The sequence below is a fragment of the Macrotis lagotis genome, chromosome 4, assembly GCF_037893015.1.
Source record: "Macrotis lagotis isolate mMagLag1 chromosome 4, bilby.v1.9.chrom.fasta, whole genome shotgun sequence".
Taxonomy (NCBI): Eukaryota; Metazoa; Chordata; class Mammalia; order Peramelemorphia; family Peramelidae; genus Macrotis; species Macrotis lagotis.
Genome location: NC_133661.1, coordinates 251,379,659 through 251,404,899, shown reverse-complemented (window position 1 = coordinate 251,404,899; position 25,241 = coordinate 251,379,659). Strand labels below are relative to the sequence as shown.

The 25,241-nt window shown below is 34.5% G+C and overlaps 1 protein-coding gene across 2 annotated transcripts in view; it reads left to right on the top strand.

The window, feature by feature from the left end:
* The first annotated feature begins 462 nt into the window (after positions 1-462).
* Positions 463-25,241, top strand: part of PTGR2 (prostaglandin reductase 2) — a 59,202-nt gene continuing 34,423 nt past the window's right edge. Inside the window, exons 1-3 of one of the 2 annotated variants that reach the window (XM_074235751.1) lie at positions 463-684; positions 9,742-9,825; positions 22,801-22,919. In XM_074235751.1, the coding sequence (XP_074091852.1) occupies positions 9,789-9,825; positions 22,801-22,919 (156 nt within the window). In that variant the 5' untranslated portion in view covers positions 463-684; positions 9,742-9,788. The remainder of the gene's footprint in view (positions 685-9,741; positions 9,826-22,800; positions 22,920-25,241) is intronic. The other variant, XM_074235750.1, reaches the window with a different exon arrangement.

Genomic DNA, 25,241 nt, shown 5'->3' with positions numbered 1-25,241 from the left:
TATTTTGCTGATTTTTATCAAATTGTATTAATTGTATTTTAGCGTAATCTGTTTCCTCTATAACTTATGTATTCTATTTTATGCATTTCAACACATCATTCTGAGAAGGGGTCTATAGGTTTCATTAGACTGCCAAAGGTGTCTGTGACACACAAAAAAATTAAGAACCTCTATCCTGGACACATTAACATTTTAAAAAAAAACCCAACACCCCCCCCCCCCCGTAATTAAAAGCACTTTAGGATTTACAAAATACCTTTCAAATATTATCCCATTTGATTCTCAACCCGCCCCCGCCCCCACCCCCACCAACTCTGGAGGTAGGTGCCATCACTGTTTCACAGACAAACAAATCGGGATACAGAAAGATCGATACTCCATCAGGCTCATCCAGTTACTAATAAGCGCTAAATGTCATATTTCAATTCAAATCTTCCTGACTGCAGGTCCAGATCTCTTTTCCCACGCCACCAACGTGCCTTTGGAAGAATAAGAGTTTCAAGCTGGGCTACTGGGGCGGGTTTTCTTGGAGGACTGGAGCAGGTCCCCTTCCAACCAGGGCAAAGTGCGACTGCAGAGGGAAAAGACAAGGACCACGCGCATGCGCGGGGCAGGAAGTTTCAGCCCTTGCACAGGACCTCGGAGGTTCGGACCCTTGCCTTCCCAAGCGAGCTTCTTTTCCAGGTAAGTCCAGGGGTGTTGACTAAGGGTCGCCCAGGTCCTGACAGTAAGTCGAGGAAGTGAGGAAAGTGAATAAACTTATTAGGGGACGCGCACACCCCAGAAAGCGTTGTAGGGCCCGGGGGGCAGGGCCTGAATCCGTACACTCTTTCTCCCCAGTCCCCTACAATGGGCGTAGCCTACCTAGGATCTACCGCACCCGAGCCTCCCTGGGCCCACCGCCCATTGCCTGCCTCCTGGGGCCTGCTGGGCCAGACTGAGGAACAGACCGAAACTAGAGCTGCCAAGGACCTTTTAAAGGCGGCTATCGAATTCAACCCTTCCCATCATTTTACCAAGAGTATCTAAGTGACTTTCAGGACCAAACAAGGCTTAATTATCAGCAAGTGTGTAGAAAGTAATAGTATACCGTAGGAGTTGCACTGAGTGTGTTGAGCTCTTTATGGGACAAAGTGGCTACCTAATTTCCCTGTCATTGAAAAGAAATGGATTCATTTTGTGGTGTCCCAACAACAAGAAGGTAGAATAAAAATAAAAATAAAAACCCAGGCCTTTACTCTCACTGTTCTCTGTACCCTTTCATCTCTTGAAGACTTAACAACTTTTCTAAAATGTAGCCTCTTTCAGGAAGCTTGACTTAAAATTCTCCAATAAGAAATTACTGTTCTTTCCTTGGGTCTTGAATAGCCCTTTTGTACTTATCTTAATTTTTTATGTATTCTATTTTGCACTGGAGTTCTGGATATTGATTCATCACATTGTCATTTTCTATATTTTATATCTCCCAAATGATTGTAAGCTCTATGAAAATAACTATGCCTTAATTGCATTTTTATCTTCTTAATCACATAATTTAATAAGTACTTAATAAATGGTCAGTAATTGGATGGAAAAACAACTCTAACTCAAATTTATAAGGATTCTGAGACTTTACAAAGTGTTTTTCTGACACCAATAAATTCTATGTTTTTTTTTCAAAAAAAAGTACGGTAAAACCTTAACTAATATGATCTCATTTGATCCTCACAACAATCTTGTGAAGTAAGGTGCTATTACTATCTGCATTTTACAGATGAGAAAACTGAGGCACACAGCTTAAATGACTTGCCCAGGATCTTGCATCAGGTGTCTGAAGTCACATTTGAATTCAGTTCTTCTTGACTCCAAGCCCAAATTCTGTAGCTGCTGTATCATCTTATCTCTATAACAAAGACCTTTTAGTACCAAGTATTCACTATATCTGATCTAAAGAATAAAAACACTTCCACCATGTATATGCTATATGAAGTATACCATATTAATCATAATTTTCTTAGACTAAAAAATGAAATAACAAAGTTAGTTTTATAAAGTTTTATTCTTCAGGTTCTATAGAAACCAACATAGAAGTAAATGAATAATAAATATAGAATTTAAACAAAGAATCATAAAATTTTGGCAACCAACCAATCAGCTTACACTTTTGTGCCTAAAAGTGTCATTGATTACTTTATGATTCTCTAACCCATCCCTAAGATCTATTTTCTTTGTCAGAACTGTCAAAGATCAATTAGCAAGGACTACTGTCTCCTCTTCTGACTTGATATTTTATGATGAATTGGATGTGATATAGACATATAAAACATTGGAGTTCCTCCCTTTCTAAGATGTCATATTATAAGAATTTATTCAGTCTTCTGCCTTCCAAGACTGGTCACTTTAATTGCTTTTTTACACAACTGTGGAGAGGGATTAAGCTGTTCCATGTGGCTAGAGCTTACCTTCAGATTTATAATAATAGAGAGAAAGACCTTGTGGAGGGAAAACTTAAAAACCTCAACTACGGTCAATAGAACAATTATTGATCAGAAATATTAATTCCATATTAAAGAATATCAGCTCTCGCTCTCTCTCTCTCTCTATATATATGTGTGTGTGTGTGTGTGTGTGTGTGTGTGTGTGTGTGTGTGTGTGTAATATTTATTTATTTATTTATTTATAGCTTTTTTTGCAAGGCAATGGGGTTAAATGGCTTGCCCAAGGCCACACAGCTAAGCATCTGAGGCCAGATTTGAACTCAGGTACTCCTGACTCCAGGGCTGCTGCTCTATCCACTGTGGCACCTAGCTGCCCAATATATTTATTTTTACCCAAGCATGGATCATTGCAAAAAATATTAAGTATTGGATTTTCTTTTAGGAGATAACATGTTTCCTGGAGAAAGAAAGAAAATCTAGCACAGAAACCATATCTGAAATTTCACATGGAAGGGATAATATGGTTGTATTCTACTGTTGCCCTTATATGATTCAGATAATCTTGATGTTCAAAAAATAACTTTTAAATCTTGATATTTGCATTATATATTTTAATCCCACAGTAGCCCTGTTTTGTGGCAGCTAGGTGGAATAGTGGATAGAGTGCCAGGCCTGGAGTCAGGAAGACTCATCTTCCTTAGCTATGTCACCCCGGGCAAATAACTTTACCCCATCTGCCTTAGTTTCTTCATCTGTAAAATTAGCTGGATAAAGAAATGCCAAACTGCTCTAGTATATCTATCAAGAAAATTCCAACTGGAGTCATGAAGAATTGAACACCCCTGAAAGAACAGCCAGCCCTTTTGATAGACAGAATAGTTCTTTGTGGCTTTTCAAACTGATGAATCAGATACTAAGTGGCAGAGACTACAGATTTGGGGCAGCAGTAGAGAGTAGAGAACTTCACAGGTCTAGATGTTGTGGTTAGTATTATTACTACCAGGCCCAACATGTGTTGACCCTATTAGGTAAGGTTTGAAAAAGAAAAGTTCTGTCTATATGCTATGTAAAAGCAAAGCAATGTTGAAATGTTGATCATTTGTATGAGTTTGTCATGTTTGGTATGTTGGTGTATCTTTTTTTAGTTTACTAGCTTTAGAAATTTGTAAATTTAGAATTTTGTGTCCATATGGATAAGGGAGAGTTAGAGAATTTAGCTCTTTTCATAAACCCCTTTTTTACCATGCATTCCTATATGCATTGTTCAGTCCTGCAGATGTTGAGTTGGCTTAATACATTTTCAAATAAATGAAACTGCTTTAATCATTCTAAGAGTTCAAACCTCCACCATACCAATTTAAGATATATATATAGGGATAAAGTCAATCTCTATTCTCCTCCTGCAAAACTTAACAGTTTGACCTGCACTCACTTTCCTTCCTTTGTCACACATCCATCCTTCCTACAGCTAGGGTTAGATTCTTGGGGTACAGCTGCCATCAAGATAACAGATGCTGTCTCACTTTTCTTGTCTTATGTCAAATACAATAGACTAATTGCTTTGAATCAAAGACTAGAGATTTGGGCCAGCAGTTGAGAGTATAGGAGAGAACTTCACAGGTTTAGATGTTGTGGTTAGTATTATTACTGCCAAGCTCTACAGTTGACCCTATTAGGTAAACTTTGAAAACAAAGTTCAGTCTATATGATATGTAAAAGCAAAGCAACCTTGAAATGTTGGCCATTAGTATTAACTTGTCATCTTTGAGTTTGTTGATGTATCTTTCTTTTAGTTTACTAGCTTTAGATTGTCATCATTATTTTATCTTTTAAAAGGTCTCCTTGTTATCTTACATGAAATATACTCAATATAAGAATGATTAGAATTCCCCTTTATTCTTTTTTGTTTGAATTACTGTGGGAATACAGTGATAACCTTTTTTTCTATAGCAAGTTAAAGCTATTTGAGAAATTATTTGAAGAGATCACTCAAAAATGCTTTGATAAATGGTTTTATTTTATTTAATAATATAGCCAAATATTTTATCATGCTATATCAATAAGATGTATTTGTGTTTTTTAGACTTCTATAATGCTTGTTCTTATGAAGCACATTAAGAAGGGTCTGGAGTCCTTCAGGGAATTCACTTTCACCAAGTAAAAACTGACCTTTGCTTTGAATGGGTATACCATGACTTCTATACTTCTCTTCACCATACCCTTCCCACCAGCCTTTTTTTTCAAGGTTGCAATTTCAAATCGAAAAAGAACACACTAAAAAGGCACACAAAAACAGATGGAAAAGACTAAAATGTAGGTGTTGCATCCTTGGGGATATATATCCCATAAACAAAATATTTAAACTTCTTAAAGTTGCCCTATATGAGATGTTTAGTATGTTAAATGCAATAATAGCAGGATAACTTTCAGAACCTTAGTTTTCTTTATTTGGTTGGTTGTTACTTATTATTTAAAGACCTTGCAAAGCATATATAAAATTTTCTTATTGGGTACTAACAGTGTGTGAAATATCATATAGGTCATTTTCTCCCCAAGAAAGTATATTTTTGTGTTAGTGATATTAAATTTTCAATGCCTTCAGAAACTTTATTTTATAGTAAAACTTTGTAAAAAATTTTCCTAGCATCTGTAATTAAGGAAGCCCACTTTATCTAAAACTAGTTAATCATAAGCCCTATCAGGAAGATATTATTCCTCTTTAATAGATGAAGGAACAAAACAGCACAAGTCTAAGTTAATGACCTAAAGCTAGCAAAGCTGAGAACTAAGACTTGACTCTAAGGTCTATTATCACCCAATCTAGAAACCATATTAGCTCAGAGAGAAGGTATTTTTCTGAAATAATTTTGCACTTTGTTGTGTTGTGAAGATTGCTCCTGTTTGAATAAAACAAAATTTGAAAAAAATAACTAAGAAGTGACCCAGAAAAGGCATAACTTCACTAGGGATTAAAGAGATGCAAAGAAAATCTACCCTCAAGTATCATTACATATTTATTATATCAGTAAAAGCACTTTCAAAAAAACTCTCAGTGTTGGTGAGAATATGGGTGAGTTAGGAATGCAATCTGGCAGTTTGTAACAAGAGCTGTAAAACTTTTTCCTACAGTTTGAACCAATAATTCAACTTTAGGAGCACATCTCAAGGAAATAACCAGAAAGGAAAAAAATGTAATTACACCAAAATGTTCAGAATAGTGCTTGTAATATTTGTAATAATAGCATGACTCCATTCCCCATCACTGCCTAATAGTTGATGCTAGAAAGCAAAGAGTAGATGAAAGGGGTAATGTAATATTAACTTGTTAATAGCACTCAGTATTTCTTTTGCAAAATATGAACACCTTTCTCTGAGTGAATCAGAAAGGGAATGTGACTGGCTGGGCTGAAAATGGATCATGCCCTTCGGAGTTTGAAATGGCTAAGTTTTGAAGAGAGATTGGCATTTCTGGAGTTCTAGCCACATACTGCATCTAAAGAAAACCACTTAGGAGACTTGAGGTGTGGGGATGATTACTATCTATAATTAGTTAAGTGGGAATTCTACAATGAGAGAGGGTATCAGGGATCTGTAATAGTCCTGCAGTTGTGAGTTTACTTATTTAATCACAAATATTTCTTACATGTGTGCCTCATTACTTGGAAGTTTGTGTCTATTGACTTATTACTGGGAAGGTTTTAATTTGCCTACTTAGTAAATACTTTTGCTTAGAGTTAATTATTTCTATTGACTTACTGATGGATCACTAGTTGGGAATTCATGAGCTGTAGTTAGTATCTAGGTACTCTGGAACCTATGGGAATAACAGGTGCTTTCTGGGATTTCCAACCTACAAGTAAAACATTTGGGAAGGAGCCCAGAGTATAGCAGTTAAAGATTAGAACAATCTAGCAGTTAAATATCCAGAGCAATTCAAAATTATGGTTTAATAGGTTATATTTTTTTCTTAACATCTTACATATACTCACCCATTTGATCTTTTAAAATCACCCTGTGTGGTGAATAGGATTAAATCTATTTTACAGTTTAGAGAACTGACTCTTAGAGCTTGAATGTTCAAAATTAATAAAATCTGATTTTCTCATTTGACTTTTGTCAAATTTTCTTTCCATTATCAAAATGTCTCATCATATTGGATATTATATAGTTGAATCCTAGGAAAAAATAGTGTAAGATGTGAGTCATCTTGGACATACTTTTCTACTAATGCCCCAGATTTATTGGGGGGAGTATTTTGTAGCTACTGTTTTTATTATGCCAATTCAGTGATTGTCTTTGACCTAATTGTGATAAATGCATTGGTGGATGCATAGCTCAGAGGCTATAGTTTTAGGTACTGTATGGTTTCTTAAACTTGGGGCAATTGTCCCCTAATGTTGAAGGTCAGAGCTTACCAGATTGGTCTTTTCCCTCAGTTTTGATATTGAAAAATGGGAAACATCCATGGATAATCTGACAATTAACAAAAGGAGATTTACTCAGTTGTAACAGGGAGAAGATATTTTAAAGGACACTAAGATGATTTAACTAAGTAAATTTTTTTGTCCATGATACTCCACCCTTCAAGCATCAGAGATCCGGGACTAATTTATACTGTGAACACCAGGGAGCCACATCAGTGACCTGAGCAAATTAAATGTGGAGGTCAGTTTCAATGCCTTGTATAGAAAACTAGTCTTACCTACATGGAATAGGGCCTTCAGACATCGCTCCTAGGGATCATAATCTATAAATGTGAACAAGAGACAATGGAGTAGCTCCAGAAAACATTCAGTAACTTTCATGTGGAACTGAACATTTATGTGGGGGGGGGGGGAATTGTAAAATAAAAATGCTCTTTTAGTTTAGTTTAGTTTTTGCAAGGCAATGGGATTAAGTGACATGCCTAAGGTCACACAGCTAAGTAAGTATTAAGTGTCTGAGGTCAGATTTGAACTCCTGATTCCAGGGCACTGCACCACATGCTCTTTTAGTTTTAAAGATTATACACATTCATTCCCAGATGCTAGTTTTAATAAAGGATCCTGATTATATATAAATATGTAATTTCTATAAAATCATAACATATATAAATATAAAAGCATTCATATGTTTGGGGGAGAGAGAGAGAGATTTTTTTTGTTTGGAATGGACATAACCTGATAGGAAAGTACTCACTTTCTCACTTTCCTATATTTCTGTGACCCTGAGTAAAGCACAGATTTGAATGGAAAGTAGATAAGGTAATGTTTCTGGGAATGAGAAGACAAATTACTTGCAGAAATGGTAAGGTACTTTTATGGTAAAGTGATGTCAAAACTGGCCAAGCAAGTTGATCTGGTTGCTTGTGACAAAGTATATACTTAATTCAAACAGTACATGGGAACCATTGCAATTAGTTCTTTGTATAGACTATGAAGCTGCCAAGATTGACTAGGAGACAAAATACAGATCAGGCAATTACAGTTTGGAGTGATGGGACAAGTAGAATGAACAACATTTCTTACTTTTCTCATATGCTACTAGGATTCCCCATACTGGTATCTGAGTTTGTTTATGGAGGGAAGAGGACATAACCTCTAGGAAGAGAGAGTTTCTCTTTATGCAGTTCCATGCTAATTGAGGCTTGAATGTGGACCCTAACTTGCTTGTGGTGATGGGGTAGATGTGATATGCACCTAGAAACAAGACATTCTGATATTCTCAGAACAGACCTCTGTGTGATAACCAGGGTTATCAAGTTGCTTCTACCACAGCCTTGCTTGCTTTCATTGCTTTCTCTTTTCATACTGCCATCACTATAATTTAGGCCCTTTCTACCTCTCACCTGGATGATTATTTTAGCCTCCTAATTGGGCTTTCTGCATCCTGTATTTCCTTAGTTCAATCTTCACAAAGTTGCAAAATTGATATTTTTAAATTTGATATCTGTCCATTTCACTTTTCTCAAGAAACTCCAGTGACTTCCTATTGCCTCCAGAATCAAGATCAAACTCCTGATATTTTATGTCTTTACTGCCTAGTTTCAATTACTTCACCAGACTGACATGACTCCCCTCCATGAACTGTGACCCAATGAAATCAAACTGACCCGCTTATTGTTCTTCATACATGAGATTCCATTTCCATGCCTTTGCAGAGGATCCCCTATGTCCTCCTTGTGAACTTTTTCTCACCTTGGCCTGTCATCAACAGTTTGTTTAAATAAACTAAGTTGGAATTTCTTAAATTGTTTTTAAATATCTTTCTCTTATTTTAATTTTTTTAGTCTTAGATTTTTTTTATCTTTGCTTTTCTTTTTGACCTTTGAGAAGCTGACTTTACACAGGCATATGAATCCGACATTAATAACCAGTTGTTATCTATCTCTTAAAATAAGCTTCATTTTTTGATGTTTTATGTCTGTTGATTCCTTAACCAAAGAAAGTATTCATGATACAAGGGCATGATTTTTTTAACTTCCTTTTTTAAAAAATTTATTTTTTCACATTAGTACAATAATCTTGTTGTAAAAGTAAATGTAATCCACCCCCCTACAAAGAAAGAGAAACCCCAAGAAAAATAAAGTGAGAAAAAAAAAGTCTGTATTAAGATACCATCAGCTCTGTCTTTGGGATAGATAATATTCTTTATCAAAAGTCCATCAGAGAAATAACTTCAATATTTTTCCCCACAGTTGCTATTGCTAGTTATATTTTCCTCCATCCAATTTCTCCCTACTCCTATTTATTCTGTTCTCTCTCTTCTTTCACCGTGTCCCTCTGTTGAATCTGACTACCCTCTCCCACGATCTTCTCTCTCTCTTCTGTCACCTACACTCCCCCCACTCCCCCTATCCCATTTCTGCCATCTCTTTCCTTTCCTAATTTTCACTAGGGCAAGATAGATTTCTATGCCCAATGGAGTGTGTATGCTATTTCCACTCTGAGCCACTTCTGATGAGGGTGAAAGCTCACTCCTTTCCCTTCACTTCCCCCGCTTCCAGTCCATTGCAAAAGTTTTTTTCTTGTCTCTTTATGCAAAACAATTTAGCCCATTGTAACTCTCCTTTCTCTTTCTCCCAGTACATTCCTTTCTCACCAAAGGCATGATTTTTATAGGCTTTAATTTTGTAATCAACTGCTGGCTTTGGAAGAAAATATCCTTTGGATTTTTCAGTTGCGTAAGCTTTTATAAGACCAAAAACTGCAATACATATTTGAATAAATAATATATATGCTATCTTATTCCAGCAGTTGGTAACTTAAATTTTATCTTAATGCATTTCTTTTACTCCTTTAATTATTTGATTTTTTAAAACCCTTCTTTGGTTCTGAATTTTTAGGAAGTTCTGAAGATAGATCTTTGCATCTTCACTGCCTGAACATAGTGATGTGTGTACATAGAATTGTACTGAACTCCCGACCTGGTATGTATTTGCTTATGAGTAATGAACAACTGTGACTATTTGTTACTTTTTAAAGAGATAAAAGCAATAATAGGTCAACAACTGACTTAAAATACAAAAAATAGTGACAGAAAATAATGTTATATTAAAACAGAAAATTGTCCATAATGAATAATGAGACCAAAGTATGAATAAACACCTACCTCTCTATTCTTTGACCTGAAATCATTTGCAATAATTAGAATGATACTAAGTAGAATAGATTCTTTTTCTTTTTCAAATATATTATGGATATTTAAAACATATTTTCCTACTTCCTGTAAAGAGAATTAAGCTACTTCTATAGTATTTATCTTACTTTAATTATAGAAGCTTAGACCTAGGAGAGGTTTCAGAGGTCATCTAATTCATTTCTTGATAGGTTTTATGTATGCTACAGGTTGACTATCAATTCATATTCTTAAAGACCTTCAGAGAAGGTAAGGTCTTTTGATGAATCTATCTATTTTTCTGATTCTACCCTGTCTCACTATAGAATCATTGCTTAGTGTCAAGAACATTAAATTTGTAATTAGTTGAACTAGTTCAAATCCTGTGTCTGCCACTTATTTCTTTGTGACCTCAGGCAAATTATTTATCTCTTTATCTCTTGGTTTCTTTAATCTATAAAATTCAGAGATTTTACTAGAATTACCAGATGTTTTCAAAGTATGTTCCAATCAAAACAGTTTTCATAATAGTACTGAGATGTTTTCATTTCTAATGTGGTAAAAATGTATAAATATTACCCACACAAACAACAGATCTGTCCATTTTCAAATTGTATGTTTTGATAATTCTCTAGAAATTTATTAAGTGCCTGTATTAATACAGGAAAATGAAAATTATGAATTTCCATTTAATACTACTTCTTTTTATAAAACCTTGTAAAAATTTCATATATGAACTTTCAAAACTGGCCTGCTTATGTTTCCTTCTGAAATTCCTTCTGTTTCTTCTTGTGCATTTAAAAGAAATATGCTTCAATGTCCTTCCTTTTATTTCTGGGGGGGGTGGAATGATTATTACTAATGAATAGAAAATTCAATGGAAAAAATAATGGACTATTTTGAATCCTGATTCTGATAGTAGTTGTGTTTTCTTAGTTGTGTCACTTAACTTTTCTGAGTTTTCTTGTCTGGAAAACTAGAACAATAATTTTTCATCACTTCATAATCATAATGTGAGCTATTATTATTAACTTAGTTTTTCATCAGCAAATGCACAGAGAATAATCAATTTATTTACCAAGATCTCACACCAAACTCTGTATAAATTTATTTTTTTCTCAACTGCTTTTTGGAGTTGCATACATCCTTTTGACATCTTACTGTAGCATTTTTGTCAATGAATTGCCCTATCTTTCAGCTTCAGAAAGAGATTATGTGTTTGCTGACCAGTGTGATGTCTCTATTCTTTCAGCCTCTGTGTTGTGGTGACCATTTTACATCTGTTAAATTTCTCAAAAAAACAGAAGTCATTGTAGTCAATCTTATTTTGAAGTTGTCTACTAATTTAAAAACATGTTTTATAGTTGCTGCAATCATATTCAGTGAAATAGATTTACTTTTGATCTTTCTTCTAATTTAATATTTACTTTAATATTTATTTTCAGTTCTAAATTCTTTCCCTCCCCTACCTATTGGGGTGAGAAATATGATACTCACTATACATATAATGTCATGAAAAGCATATTTCCATTATTAGATACGTTACCAAAAAAATGTCAAAAAATGTTATACTTCATTTTATGCCTAGTTCATCAGTTCTCTCTCTCTGGAAGTGGATAGCATTTTTATCATGAGTCCTTTGGAATTGTGGTTGGTCATTGTTTGAACAGAGAAACTATATCTTTCATAATTGATTATTGTTATACTGTTGCTGCTACTGTAAACAGTATTCTTCTAGTTCTGCTCACTTCATCAACTCAGATTAGGTTTCCTGAAAATATCAATTCATCATTTCTTATAGCACAACAATATTCTCTTACAGTCATATATTTGGTGTTTACTTTGACTTTTTCCCAGATCAGTCAATGATCTGATTGCATACAGACAACTGATTCTAAAATGAGTGTTATGGCTATCATCAGTTGTTTTCTACCACAATATTGTGGATTTTTATTTTTATTTTTTTGTTTTGTGCATACCAAGTACAGTGATAAGGCTTTTAAAGTTGTCTGTGAATCTTTTATCTTTTATTCTTTCATCATGAATCATATTTCCAAAGTTGTTTTTGTTGTTCTTTGAAGGTACCCAATTTTGCACTGAATTTATTAAAGTCCATGTTAATTATCTTCACAGTGATATGTTTGCTTAAATTTACCTGGAGCACTGAAAACCAAGATGACAGAGCCTGCCATAGAAGGCTATCTTTCCCCTGTCATTGGGCTTGTAAATAAAACAAAAAAAATAATTCTCCAGTAGTTCTATTTTCTTTCTGAGATAGACTTCAAAACTGTTCTAAAAAATATCTGATTTCCTTATATAGTTCATTTTCATTTGTAATGTGAATATCTACATGTTCCTGGTTTTTATTTCTATTGTTAAAGATCACTCTAAAAATCCAAAGTTAATTATTTCTTAACTGACTAAAAACTGCTCACACTGTGAAAATGAAGGAAGTCACCTAGAACCGAAGTCTTCTGTACTGTTATGATCTATGTTAAGGTGAACAAAGACACAAAGTTTTAATTGTGATCAGTGTATTAGCAAAGCACGAATTTGCCACTAAACAGGATTTCAGCCTCCTCAGTTAGTTAAGATCCTGAATGAGTACAGCCCTTTCTTAAAGACAAAAAGAGGAACATCTCAGAAATAGAAGGCATCTTCATAGATGAGGAACACAGTATGATTGACTAAAGAACCAGTAGCATCATAGGCACAAGGGATAAGATACTTGGTTGAAAATTAGGAATGCAAGACTTGCAACAACCCTTTCTTCCATTCTGATTGTTGAAGTCTACCTACAATCTGCAAGAATAGCTAATGGTTTATAGATAACAGAGCATACTTCAGAGAAGGGCAATTAGAGATAATAGTATTTGCATACTACAGATGTTGTTAGAGGAGCAAAGATAATAGGTTACTTTTAATTAAGATGATTTACTGTAAAGCTGTACTTTTAAACTAATTCAGAAGGGAAAACTAAACTTCTGAATCTATGAACTTCTGAACTTGAAGACAAAGTGGCTTGAGTAATTATATAAAATGTAGGCAGTATTACAGAATAAAATACATTATAAAATAAACCAAAATGTTCAAGATTAAAATACAGTTGATTTTCTCAATACTTTAAAATATTTAATGAGCTACTGTGACTAAAAATGATTCCTTACTTGGTAGTTTTCTAGTAGTCATGTTTTAGATAGATTGGTCCTGGGACAGTAGTCAACCTTGGATGGGTCTTGTCCACATGTAGTCTATTATTATAACCAAAATTTTCAAGTCATTACATTATTATTACATAGCATGCATTATATAGCATGGCAAGTGGACAGCTAGGTGTCAAAAAAAACTCATCTTTGTGAATTAAATCCAGCCTTAGACACTTACTAGCTGTGTCAACCTAGATAAGACCCTTAGTTTCTTCATCTGTAAAACGAGCTGGAGAAGGAAGTGGCAAACCACCTCAGGATCTTTACCAAGAAAACTGTACATGGGGTCACCAAGAGTCAAATACAACTGAACATGACTAAACAACAATAAAATATTATGAAAAGGATTGAAAATGTTATACTATTCAACACTAAGGCTCCCTATCAAATTAATGGAAAGAACACTTTAACTAGAAATCAGAAAATTTGAGGTGCCAGTCCTGGCTCTGCTTTGTATAATTGAGGGCAAATTACAATCTTTGTGGACCTCAATTCCCATAAAATGGGGAAATTTTGAATCAGATGATCTTTAAGGATCTTTTAAACTTTGTCATTCTATGCCATAATTTTAGAGTTGTGATTTATTTTAATCATAGAATCTATAGGAAAATTAATATGTTAAGATAACCTTTAAGGCTTAATGAAATTGCTGCAGGAATATAATTATATACTTCCGTGGAGGTTTCTAAATGCTTGTGAAAAATATTTCATTGTCTTAGGTACATCTGCCAACTGAACGGGGCCTTGTTTTAGTTCTCTTGTTATGACATGGATGCTATTGTAGCACATTGTTAATTCTTTCCTCTTGCTACTTTACCTTGCTACTCTTTCTTTTCTGTTTAACCATCTCTAATAATATCTTTTATAACACTTAAACAAATATAATATTATTATTTATTAAAGGTAACTTTTACTTATGCCCACTATATCTTTGTATGAGGCAGAATTTTAATTTCTCATAGATTGTGATATTTCATGATTAGTACCAGATAGCATTATTGTGATTAAAAAGGACCATAATTAATATATAAGTTGGATAAAGGTCAGATAGACAAGCTTTATTCTTATTACAAGCGTGGCAGAGCTAGAGATTGACTGGCAGCTTCTGTCAGTCAAGTAACCTCTGGACACAAACATTTTCTACTAATGATTCAGTCAGTGTTTATTGAGTGCTTATGTGCTAAGCACTGGGTATACAAATACTAAAAAGAAAGATAGTTTCTATTCTCTAGGAGCTTACAATAAAATAAGGAAGACTGACATTTGAATACTAATAAAAGAAAAAAGAAAGATTCTCTAACCCCAATACAACATGGAAGACAGCTTATAAAAGGAAACTGAAAAGAGGGAGAAAAAGATCAAATGGGGAAGAAAATCTATTATGGGGAAAATCTGATCTGAATGAATGAATGAATGAATGAATGAAACAATTATTTATTATATGCAAAATACTGGAGATACAAATAGAAAAGTAAGAATATATGCTCTCAAGAAGTTTACATTCAGGGGCAGCTAGGTGGTGCAGTGGATAAAGCACTGGCCTTGGAGTCAGGAGTACCTGGGTTCAAATCTGGTCTCAGACCTTTAATAATTACCTAGCTGTGTGGCCTTGGGCAAACCACTTAACCCCATTGCCTTGCAAAAAAAAAAAACCTAAAAAAAAAAGAAGTTTACATTCTAATGGGAGAGGTAGTCTATCTGACCTTTATCCATATATGGTTTCAACTGTAAGTCACATGAAAAAATCTCATGATTCTTGGGGTGAAATGGTAACAAATAGCAATTCTTCTTTTTTAACGCTATGTGCTAACAGTCCTATTTGGGTGTTGATTAAATCACATCAGTTTCTATTAATCTATTTGACAATGATAAGGGTAGCAAGATTTAGTGGCAAGATTCTTCTAGTTATGGTATACATACATACATATATATATATATATTATAGAAAAAATGGAATACAGTCTAATTCTTCAGATGACTTGGTAAGTAGAGCAGAGGCATACTTATCTGTTATTGGTCATAACAGAGCTAGTCAAGGGGACTTTATTTTTCTTTATGGTTAGCATAGCAAAGGAATTGGGGAGGAGCAAAAATGTGAATGAAAACAATCTATACTCTATGTTTCAGCCAGAATCAGTTAGAAATACTTTATTATTATTTAAGCAGGTTTGTTCAGATAGATTATGAGAGACAGAGTTCTCCCTTACAAATAAACAACTTTCTTTCTGAAGCAATTTCCAAGTTATTTTTGTGGGGTTTTTTTATTTTTATTTAAGGCAATGGGGGTTAAGTGATTTGCCCAAGGTCACACAACTAGGTAATTATTAAATGTCTGAGGTGGGATTTAAACCCAGATCCTTCTGACACCAGGGCCGGTGCTCTGTTGCTACCCCAAGTTATATTTTAAAGTGATTGTGGGGGGTGGCTAGGTGGCGCAGTGGATAGAGCTCCAGCCTTGGAGTCAGGAGTACCTGGGTTCAAATCCGGTCTCAGACACTTAATAATTACCTAGCTGTGTGGTCTTGGGCAAGCCACTTAACCCCACTGCCTTGAAAAATCAAAATAAATAAATAAATAAATACAAAACAAAATAAAGTGATTGTGAAGCAAAAGATGAAATTGCTGCAGGAATGTAATTATATACTTCTTTAGAGGTTTCTAAATGCTTGTGAAAAATCTTTCAGAAAATTAGACTGAGGAGTTGAGGACAACACTTTGGATAAATAAAATGGAATCCTCTCTTTTTTGTCCTTGATAAATTAAGAGATATATCCTCTCTTTATCTGATTAACGAAAGGATGTTCTCTCTGTCAATCTAACCACAAGCCATAGCTTTCTCTCTTTTCTCTCTCACTTTCTGTGTTCTAAGGGAATTAAGATTCCTTCTTAAAATAAATTGTCTTCTATTCAAGGAAGATTGATTAGGTCTTTAATTAAGAGGAGAACAAGGAGTTTTAACCAGGACTCTGTTATAACATTACTAGTTCTGTATGCTTCCATAACATAAATTGGGGGAGAAGGTGTGAATATCAGCATTCATGTTATAGTTAAATAGAGGCTAGTTTAAAGATAGTCATTAAAGGGGCAGCTAGGGGTTGCAGTGGATAAAGCACCAACCTTGGAGTCAGGAGTACCTGGGTTCAAATCTGGTCTCAGACACTTAATAATTACCCAGCTGTGTGCAAGCCACTTAACCCCATTTGCCTTGCAAAAACCTAAAAAAAAAAAAAGATAGTCATTAACATGCTACTCACCTTCAAAATAAAGAAGTGATGAAAGGAGAGTACAGAATGAGGCTTTTTCTTTTAAAGTATGGTCAATGTGGTAATTTGTTTTGTTTGATTTTTGTCTTAGCAAATTTTGTTTTTCTTACTTTCTCAGAATAAGGAGGAATTGGTAGAAGGGAAAGAATGCAAAGCCTAAAATGAAATTGAATTAAAAAATAATAATAATCACTTATGCTAGATGGAGAAAGGACTTTTGCTTCTATAACATCATCAGAACACTTACTTCAGTACATTGATACTTGCTGCACTTGTGCATATCTACACCCTGTTATTTATATGTGACTTATCCATATTCTCCTCATCAGTCTTTCATAGCGTCAATATGATTGAAAAGGAGCTGTCTTTCTCTAGATTTCTTGATATTTAATAGTGTCCCAAATGTCCCAAAAGTTCTAATAATTTGTATTTATGTATGATTATCCCACCTTCTCTACATTTTTTCTTTTCCTATGCAGTTTTTCATTGGTAATATATTATGCCCCACTCATATTCATGCTCATTATGCATTATCCTCTGAGGGACATGCAGTTTTAAATCTTCAAAAGCAGTGGTATTATATAATATATAGGTACATATAGGTGTAAAAATAATCATATTAAAAAGATAGTCTAGTTTCAGGGAAAAGTTTTGGGGTCATTAAAATTTAGTATGATTCCCTAATGGCAGAACATCCCATTCTCCTCTTATTCAATTCCAATCCAAGTCCATATTCATTTTAGGATCTTCAAAGATATAAGATCATAGAATTATAGATTTAGAGGTCACTGAGTCTCAACTTCTTTATTTTACCAATAAGGAAACTGAAGCCCGGAGAGGTTAAATGATTTGAAAAAGCTAAACCCAGGTCTTATTCCAAATTGACTGCTCTTTCTACTGAGTAGTTCTGTCATTTTATGGAAGGACCACATTGTTGGTTTTCCATCCAGCTGTGTATGATTATCTGGGCATTTAGTATTCTTAATCTTCAAGATTCTTCCTGAGTAATTAGTTAGACCATAATCTTTTTTTTGTCAAGGCAATATAGCTAGGTCACACAGCTATTATTAAGTGTCTGGGGACCAATTGAACTCAGGTCCTCCTGTCTCCAGGGCTGGTGAACACCACCTAGATGCCCTAGACCCTAATTCTTTTGAGTAATTATGGAATTTAAATGATTTAAAGATTAGTTTTTGTTTCAGAGAAAAGTTTGAGGGTCACAGAGAGCACTGCCCATTTTCTCACATGTGGTCCAGCAGGATGGTTTTAGAGAAATCTTGGAAGACTTGTATGAACTCATACAGAGTGAAATGAACAGAATGAGGACAATTTATACAGTGACAACATTGTAAAAATAAATAACTTTGAAAGACTTAATAACTCTGATCAGTTAATAACTTAATAACTTTGATCAATTCAATGATCAACCGTGATTCTAGAGGACTTAGGATAAAGTATTCTATTTGCCTCCTGACAGGGAGGGGGACTTCAGTTTTGAATTTTTGAATTCTAGTCCACTCTCCTATTCATTTATGGGTCTAATTCATTATCTATCTACAGTATATATCAAGATGTATATCAATATGTAGTGGTCTATATAGATAGATAGATAGATAGATAGATAGATAGATAGATAGATAGATAGATAGTAGATTGTCCATTCTATTATATACCACAGTCTTCACAATGGACATTTTTTTTTAAATAGACATTTCCTCCCTCACCTGTATAAGATGTACACAATAATAAATAATCCAGGGGCCATTCTGAATTTGCTTGATTTTTTTCCTGTGAACTCTGCTGTGTTTTAGGAATTAACGTAACTAGCACAAATGTCATCCCCCAAATAGGATTATGTAGTAGATCTTACCAACTTATTGGAATAAATTTCATATTCTATAGCTTAGGCACAAGCCAGAAATAATTTTTATTAATTTAGATTATCCTAATTTAGTATTTCTACTTAGAAAAAAATACTGCCACCTTACAGCCATGAAAATCTCTCTCAACTAAGCAATATGAGAATTATAGCATTATTGTGACAATAAATTAAATTCTAAAATGAAATAAATCATTGTTATGATGCTTAGGAAAAGTTCTGTCACTGTTTTGTTGCTACATTAAACAGAATAATAGTTACATAATTTTCTGTACATCTTTGAGGAATTTTTAAAAAAATCATTTTAACCCTCTTTAACCATTCCCTTTAAGCTGGTGATGGCTGATAACCAATCCTGCTATACTTCTTTTGTCAGTTCTTTCTCTGTGGCTCTTAAGAAACTTTTCATCCCTCCTTAAACCTCTCATGACTTCCCCTCCCCAAACTCTATAAGCTTAGAACCTTTCCTCGTATTTTACTAAAAAAAAACTGAGACTTTGTGGAGAGCTTTCTCTTTTCTCTCCTTCCCATCACTTAGATGCCTTATGCCACTATCTCTTCACTCCTTGCCAAGGTAAGCCCCTCTGCTTTATAAGCAATGCCATTCTATCTAGTGTTCTCTTAAAAATTGCCTCTTCTATCACTCCTTCTCTCTATCTTCAATCTCTCCCTTTCTGCTGGCTTTTTTCCTATTATCTGCAAACATACCAGTGTCTCTGTCCTTAAAAAATTCTCATGTGATCCTCATATTCCCACCAATTATTATTTCATAGTTCTTCTGACTTTTGTGGCCTGGGCTCCTTCAGATGGCTGTCTACAATTAAATGCCTCCAACTTCTTTCTTCTCATTCTCTTAATAACTCTGCATCTGACTTCCAACCTCATATCTTCATCTGCTATCTTCTTCTGTTATCCCTCACTTTACCCACCTGAAATTCCTTCCTCTAGGATGGGATGATGTGTTATTGTTGCAATGTATACATACATACACTTTCCACATGCACTGTATGCTTAAGGATGTAGTTAAGCATATAGTTTCCAAGGGGTGGCTAGGTGGAGCAGTGGATAGAGCACCAACCCTGGAGTCAGGAGTACCTGAGTTCAAATTCAGCCTCACACACTTAATAATTACCTAGCTGTGTGGCCTTGGGCAAGCTACTTAACCCCATTGCCTTGCAAAAACCTAAAAAAAAATTTAAAAAAAGATGCGGTTTCCAGGCTCTGGGAAATTTAGTTGAGTCATTTCATAACTGACACTCCAGAGAGATGATTGGGAGGTATTTTAGTTGCAAAGCCTTAGCAAAATAGTTTTATTTTAGCAATGTTATTGAAAGAATAAGGAAGTAAATAGTATTTTGAGCATGATTGACAATGAATTGATGAAATCTAGCCCTGTTAGGCACAGGATCTTGGATTTCCTGGAAGACTGAGTTTTTAACTCTGATTTAAACATCTCATGATCCCCTCTTCATTATGAAAATTATAGTATTTTACTAGTTTAAGGGAATTGATCTACTAAAAACCTAATCACTAAAAAGGCTAAATAATGAGCTGTTAAGCTGTCAAAAAGTGATCTCTTTATAAGTTGTAAATTGGTCCCTTGAGTGAATCAGAAAGGAAGTAATAGACATAATCTGACCTTGTCTCTGAGGGACCTTAAAAGTCTATTCAAGAGTTCAGGAAAGGGCAGCTAGGTGACACAGTGGCCACTGAAGCACTGGCCCTGGAGTCAGGAGGACCTGAGTTCAAATTGCCTAGCTGTGTGACCTTGGGCAAGTCACTTAACCCCATTGCCTTAAATAAATAAAATTTTAAATTTTTTTAAAAAAAGAGTCCAGAAGAAAGAGACTTGAAGAGGAGCCCAATATCTAGAACATATGGGAGCTGTAAGAAACCACATGGAACTAGGAGAATGGAAACAAATGTTAAGGTCCTAGGGAAGTCCCCAATTACAGAACAGAGGCACTCGACACGATGGAGATGCAATGTTTATTAAACTAGCTCAAGCTAGGGTTCCATCCTAGGTCAGGGCTAGGATCCTGGAACCCCGAGTAAAGTGAGGAGAGACCTTATATGTGGTCTGGTAGGGGAGTTTCAAGCATCTGCCTGCAGATTGTCTTGAGATAGTGTGGCGTGGTCTTATTGGATGCAGGTCCTCAGAGAAGCCCCCCTGCTGCATGGTCTGAGGGCTGACCCAGCAGAATCCTCAGGAGCTGATCGGGCAGAAACTCAGCTAGCTGACCAAGCAGGAGCTTAGGGGGAGAATTTAGGCAACAGTTCATAGGTTTCGACATTCAGGGTCTTATAGGCATTCAGGCTAAAGTTCACAGATTTCGAGACTCAGGGTCTTACACAAAGACAGCCAATATCTAGAGACTATAAGGGCTGATTATCACAAGAAGTATAGGGAGAGATTCTCTGTTGCTGAAATCCCTTTATTTCTTGATTCTCAGTCTTATTTTCTTTTTTTTTAGGTTTTTTTTTTTTTTTTTGCAAGGCAATGGGGTTAAGTGGTTTGCCCAAGGCCACACATCTAAGTAATTATTAAGTGTCTGAGGCCGGATTTGAACTCAGGTATTCCTGACTCCAGGGCCGGTGCTCTAGCCACTGCGCCACCTAGCTGCCCCTCAGTCTTATTTTCTAATACATTTTTTGGCCATCTTCCCAATACCTAGTCTTTGTACTGAAGTCTCTATGTTAAGACATATATTTATTTAATTTGGAGAGTCTTATTTTTGTGCATTAAGAAATGATAAGCATTACCATATGTATTGAGAAATTACTCTGGGCAAGACACTTAATCTCTCAGAGCCCTCAGCAAGCAAGCAAGTTTATAAGATATAGAATGAAGATAAGGATTTCTCCATATCTGGACTCTCAATCTTTTTTGGTGAACACTTCTGAGAATGCTGATTATAAATGCATAAAATATAATGCACCATATTACAAAGAAAGCAATTTATATTAAAATACAGTTAAATCTGAAACAAAAGAAATTATGATAAAGGGCAATTCAGAAAAACATGGAAGTGTTCATTTCATGGACAATGTGAATTGACAATATATGCAGCATTTAAAGAACAATATACACTAGGATCACAATGATGTAAATCAAAAAATTAACAAGAAGGTTGGACAGTGATTAACCGAAAAACCAATAAAGGTTCCAGAAAATAGATGATGAAACACAGTACCCTCCTCACAATACAGAGGTAACTTTAGGACCAAATGGTGTGTGTGTGTGTGTGTGTGTGTGTGTGTGTGTGTTGTGTGTGTGTGTGTGTGTGTGTGTGTGTGTGTATGTTGTGTATGCAATCTCTATATCAGATGTTTTTGTTTACCTGATTTCTTTGTTACAAAAGAAAGTGGGGAGGGTAATTTCTTTGTTACAAAAGAAAGTGGGGAGGGTAATCCAAGAAATAACTTTGAGGTAAATAGCATACAAAAATTTAATAAATGTCAGTAGTATGCAAATATATTCAGTTATGATTGTGCATGTATAACCTATAACAGATTGCTTAGGGAGGGGAAAGGGAAAAAAATTTGGAATTCAATATTTTTCAAAAATAAATATCTTTACATGTAATTGGAACAGTTGAGATAAAAAAAATCAAAAGATTTGTGGCTAACACCAGTTGTAAAATCTGTAGTTTCAAAGGAATATTTTTGAGAAAATCAGCAGCAATTGGAAAATAATTGAGTCTAGGTAGATCATTTAAAATTGTCAGGAAATGCAGTTCAAAAATAGGCATTATTTAGTTCAATTCAGTAAACATTTATTAAATGCCTTCTATGTGCCAGGCATTAAACACTGGTGACACAAATTGGGGAAAAAAAAAAACCAGTCCTTGGCCTCAGGAACTGCTTACAATCTACTGGGGGAAGGCAGGAAAGCATAAGGCAGGGAGCAGCAGTGCAGCACCAGAATTTTTGTATGAAAGAGTCTAATTTACCAGATAGATTACATGAGGGACAAGTAAAAGTTCAAATTCTTTATCTCTCTGTGGATCTTTTTATGGTAAGTAGCAAGGTGTTGTGATTAAAAAATAATAAATTTTATGAGAATAAACCATATATACAGCATGGGAGCATCATGATGTTCCTAGGATTGGAAACCAGGCTGAGTTGCTGTTAGAAAATGGAGCTATCTGCAAAGTTCTGAATGCTCTATAAAGGAAGGCTTTGGGAGACTTATAGCTTTCCCCTCTATCCCTCTAATCAGAGGGGAGAGACAACTGAGGAAGCTGATTAATAAACACTGTGTCAGTCTTCATGGTGGTGAGATTTCATTTGGTCAGCTTATCTTGTGGAGGGGAAACTAGCAGAGCTGCTGGTAGAAAATGCACATTTATGGTGAATTATTTTAGAAAATAAAAATTAAAAGAATGATTATTCAAAAATATTTTTATTGCCCTTTTATTTATCCAACATTATCTTAGGGAAAAATGGCATCCCGGTAGCAGAGAATTTTCGTATGGAAGAGGCTGATTTACCAGATAAATTAAATGAGGGACAAGTAAAAGTTCGAACTCTTTATCTCTCTGTGGATCCTTATATGGTAAGTAGCAAAGTGTTGTGATTAAAAACAAATAAATTTTATTAGAATAAACCATATATATGCATATAGAATATTATTGAAAAGGGTATTAGAAGGGAATAATTAGGCTTTTACAAGCATAAATCACATATATTTTAGCCATTGCACCATTGATTGAAATGCATAAAGAATATCATATTGCACTGTACTTATTGATTTACTATAAAATAGTCAACCCCTTTTCTTTCAACCCTTTAATATTAGATGGGCTATATGCTCACCAAAGATGGCCAATTTTGTCATGTAGAAACTTCAGCACAGAGTTCAAATCATAGTGGGTTTCCTTACAGATATTAAATTTATAAATCTTCCAGTTTGTAGCAAATTCATTTAGCTCTGAACATTGCAGAACTTTCCTTTAAAAATATTTTTTAATTATGAACTTGAAAAAATAAACATGAACATTTTCTATAGAAAGATAGAAAATGAAGACTTCTTATGAAACCTCTAACACATACAATTTATTTGGGCTTTATTAATCATCCAAATTTATGTAGTTCTAACACTGTCCTGTTTCCTTCCTTATTTCTTCTCTCTTCTGTTTATTTTAAAAGAGAATTTGTTTACATTTAAAAAAAAATTCCTTCCTTCTTTTCTTCATATGGCTATCTGTACCTGCCCTTCTCCTCCCCTAAACAAAAGACCTTCCTTGTAACAAAACAAAACAAAACCATACTTTGGCAGTTTCAAAATTCATGTGTCATTCTGCACATATGCTGCAGAATGTTGATCATCACATCTCTATCAAGTCTTTATCAGAATCTTTGCATTGTTTTTAGTTATTTAATCTTTCATTTTTAATCTTTACAATGCTGTAGTCGTTGCTTAATTTGATCGTCTGGTTCTGCTCATCTGACTGTTTCAGTTCATTACAAATTCTCTCAGGTTTTCTTCTAGTCTTACCTTTGCTCATTTTTTAAGGCAAAATAACCAATTAAAAACATTTATTAAGTGCCTGCTATATGCTAGTCATATGTGCCGCAGACAGCTAGTGGCAAAGTGAATAGAAGACCAAGCCTGGAATCAGGAATACCTGAGTTCAAATCCACCCACAGATCCTAAACAGCTGTGTGATCTTGGATAAGTTAATCCTGTGTGCCACAGGTTCCTCTTCAGTAAAATGATCTGGAGAAGGAAATGGCAAACCATTCTAGTATCATTGCCAAGAAAACCCCAAATGGGATCATGATGACAAGGACACAACTGAAATAATTGTACAACTACAACAACAATATGTGTCAGACACATAGGGAAACAAAAAAGCAGCAAAATATGGTCTCTGCCCTCAAGGAGCTTACAGTCTATTAATTGAGACAACATACTAACAGATATATACAAAGAAACCGATATTTGAAATAAATAGGAAATAATTAACAGAGAGAAGGCAATGAAATTAAGAGAGATTAAGGAAGACTTCCTGTAGAAGATAAAATTTTAGTTGGAACTTAATGAAAGCCTGGGAAGTCATTATATTCATATACTATAATTTGTTTTCCCAGAATAATGATTATCTCTTTGTTTCTAGTTTTTACTGTGACAAAAAAGTACTGCTAAAAATATTTTTATGCAAATTGGTCCTTTTCTTTCTTTGGAATTTAAGCCTAATAAGGGTCAAAGAGTAAATGTAGATAAGTAATTTTTCACAGAATATTTGGACCATTTTATGGATCTTCTTATCTTCATTAGTGTTTCTTTCCTGCCACGATCCTTGCAATAATTGTAATTTTCCACTTTTGTCATTGCTAATTTACTGACACTGGATGAAATGAAATCTTAGAGATGTTTTTATTGGCATTTCTTTTATTTTTTTGTTACTTGAAATTTTTTTCATTTAATTGTTAATAACCTACTTGTCTTCTTTTGAGAAATGACATTCACCTCCTTTGACCATTTATCTATTAAGGAATAGCTTTTTGTCTTTTATATTTGTATCCTTATAGATCTTGAATTTCAAAACTTTTTCAAAGAAATTTACTGTGAAGATTTTTTTTCCTTAACTGCTTTCTTCTAATTTTAATCCCATTTATTTTGTACAAAACCCCTTTAAATTTTATGTAATCAAATTTGTTCATTTTTATCTAATGTGATCATCTCTGTCCATTATTTTATTTCTTTCTCATAGTGGGGAAACATCTCTTTTCTTACTCTTCTGATAATTAAATGGTATGTAATCTTTTAAATCTAGGTTTTGTATCCACTTTTAGCTTAGTTTATTATGTTTTATGAGATAGTGCTCTAAATCCTCTCTCAGGATACTTTCCCAACAAATTTTGTTAAATAGGG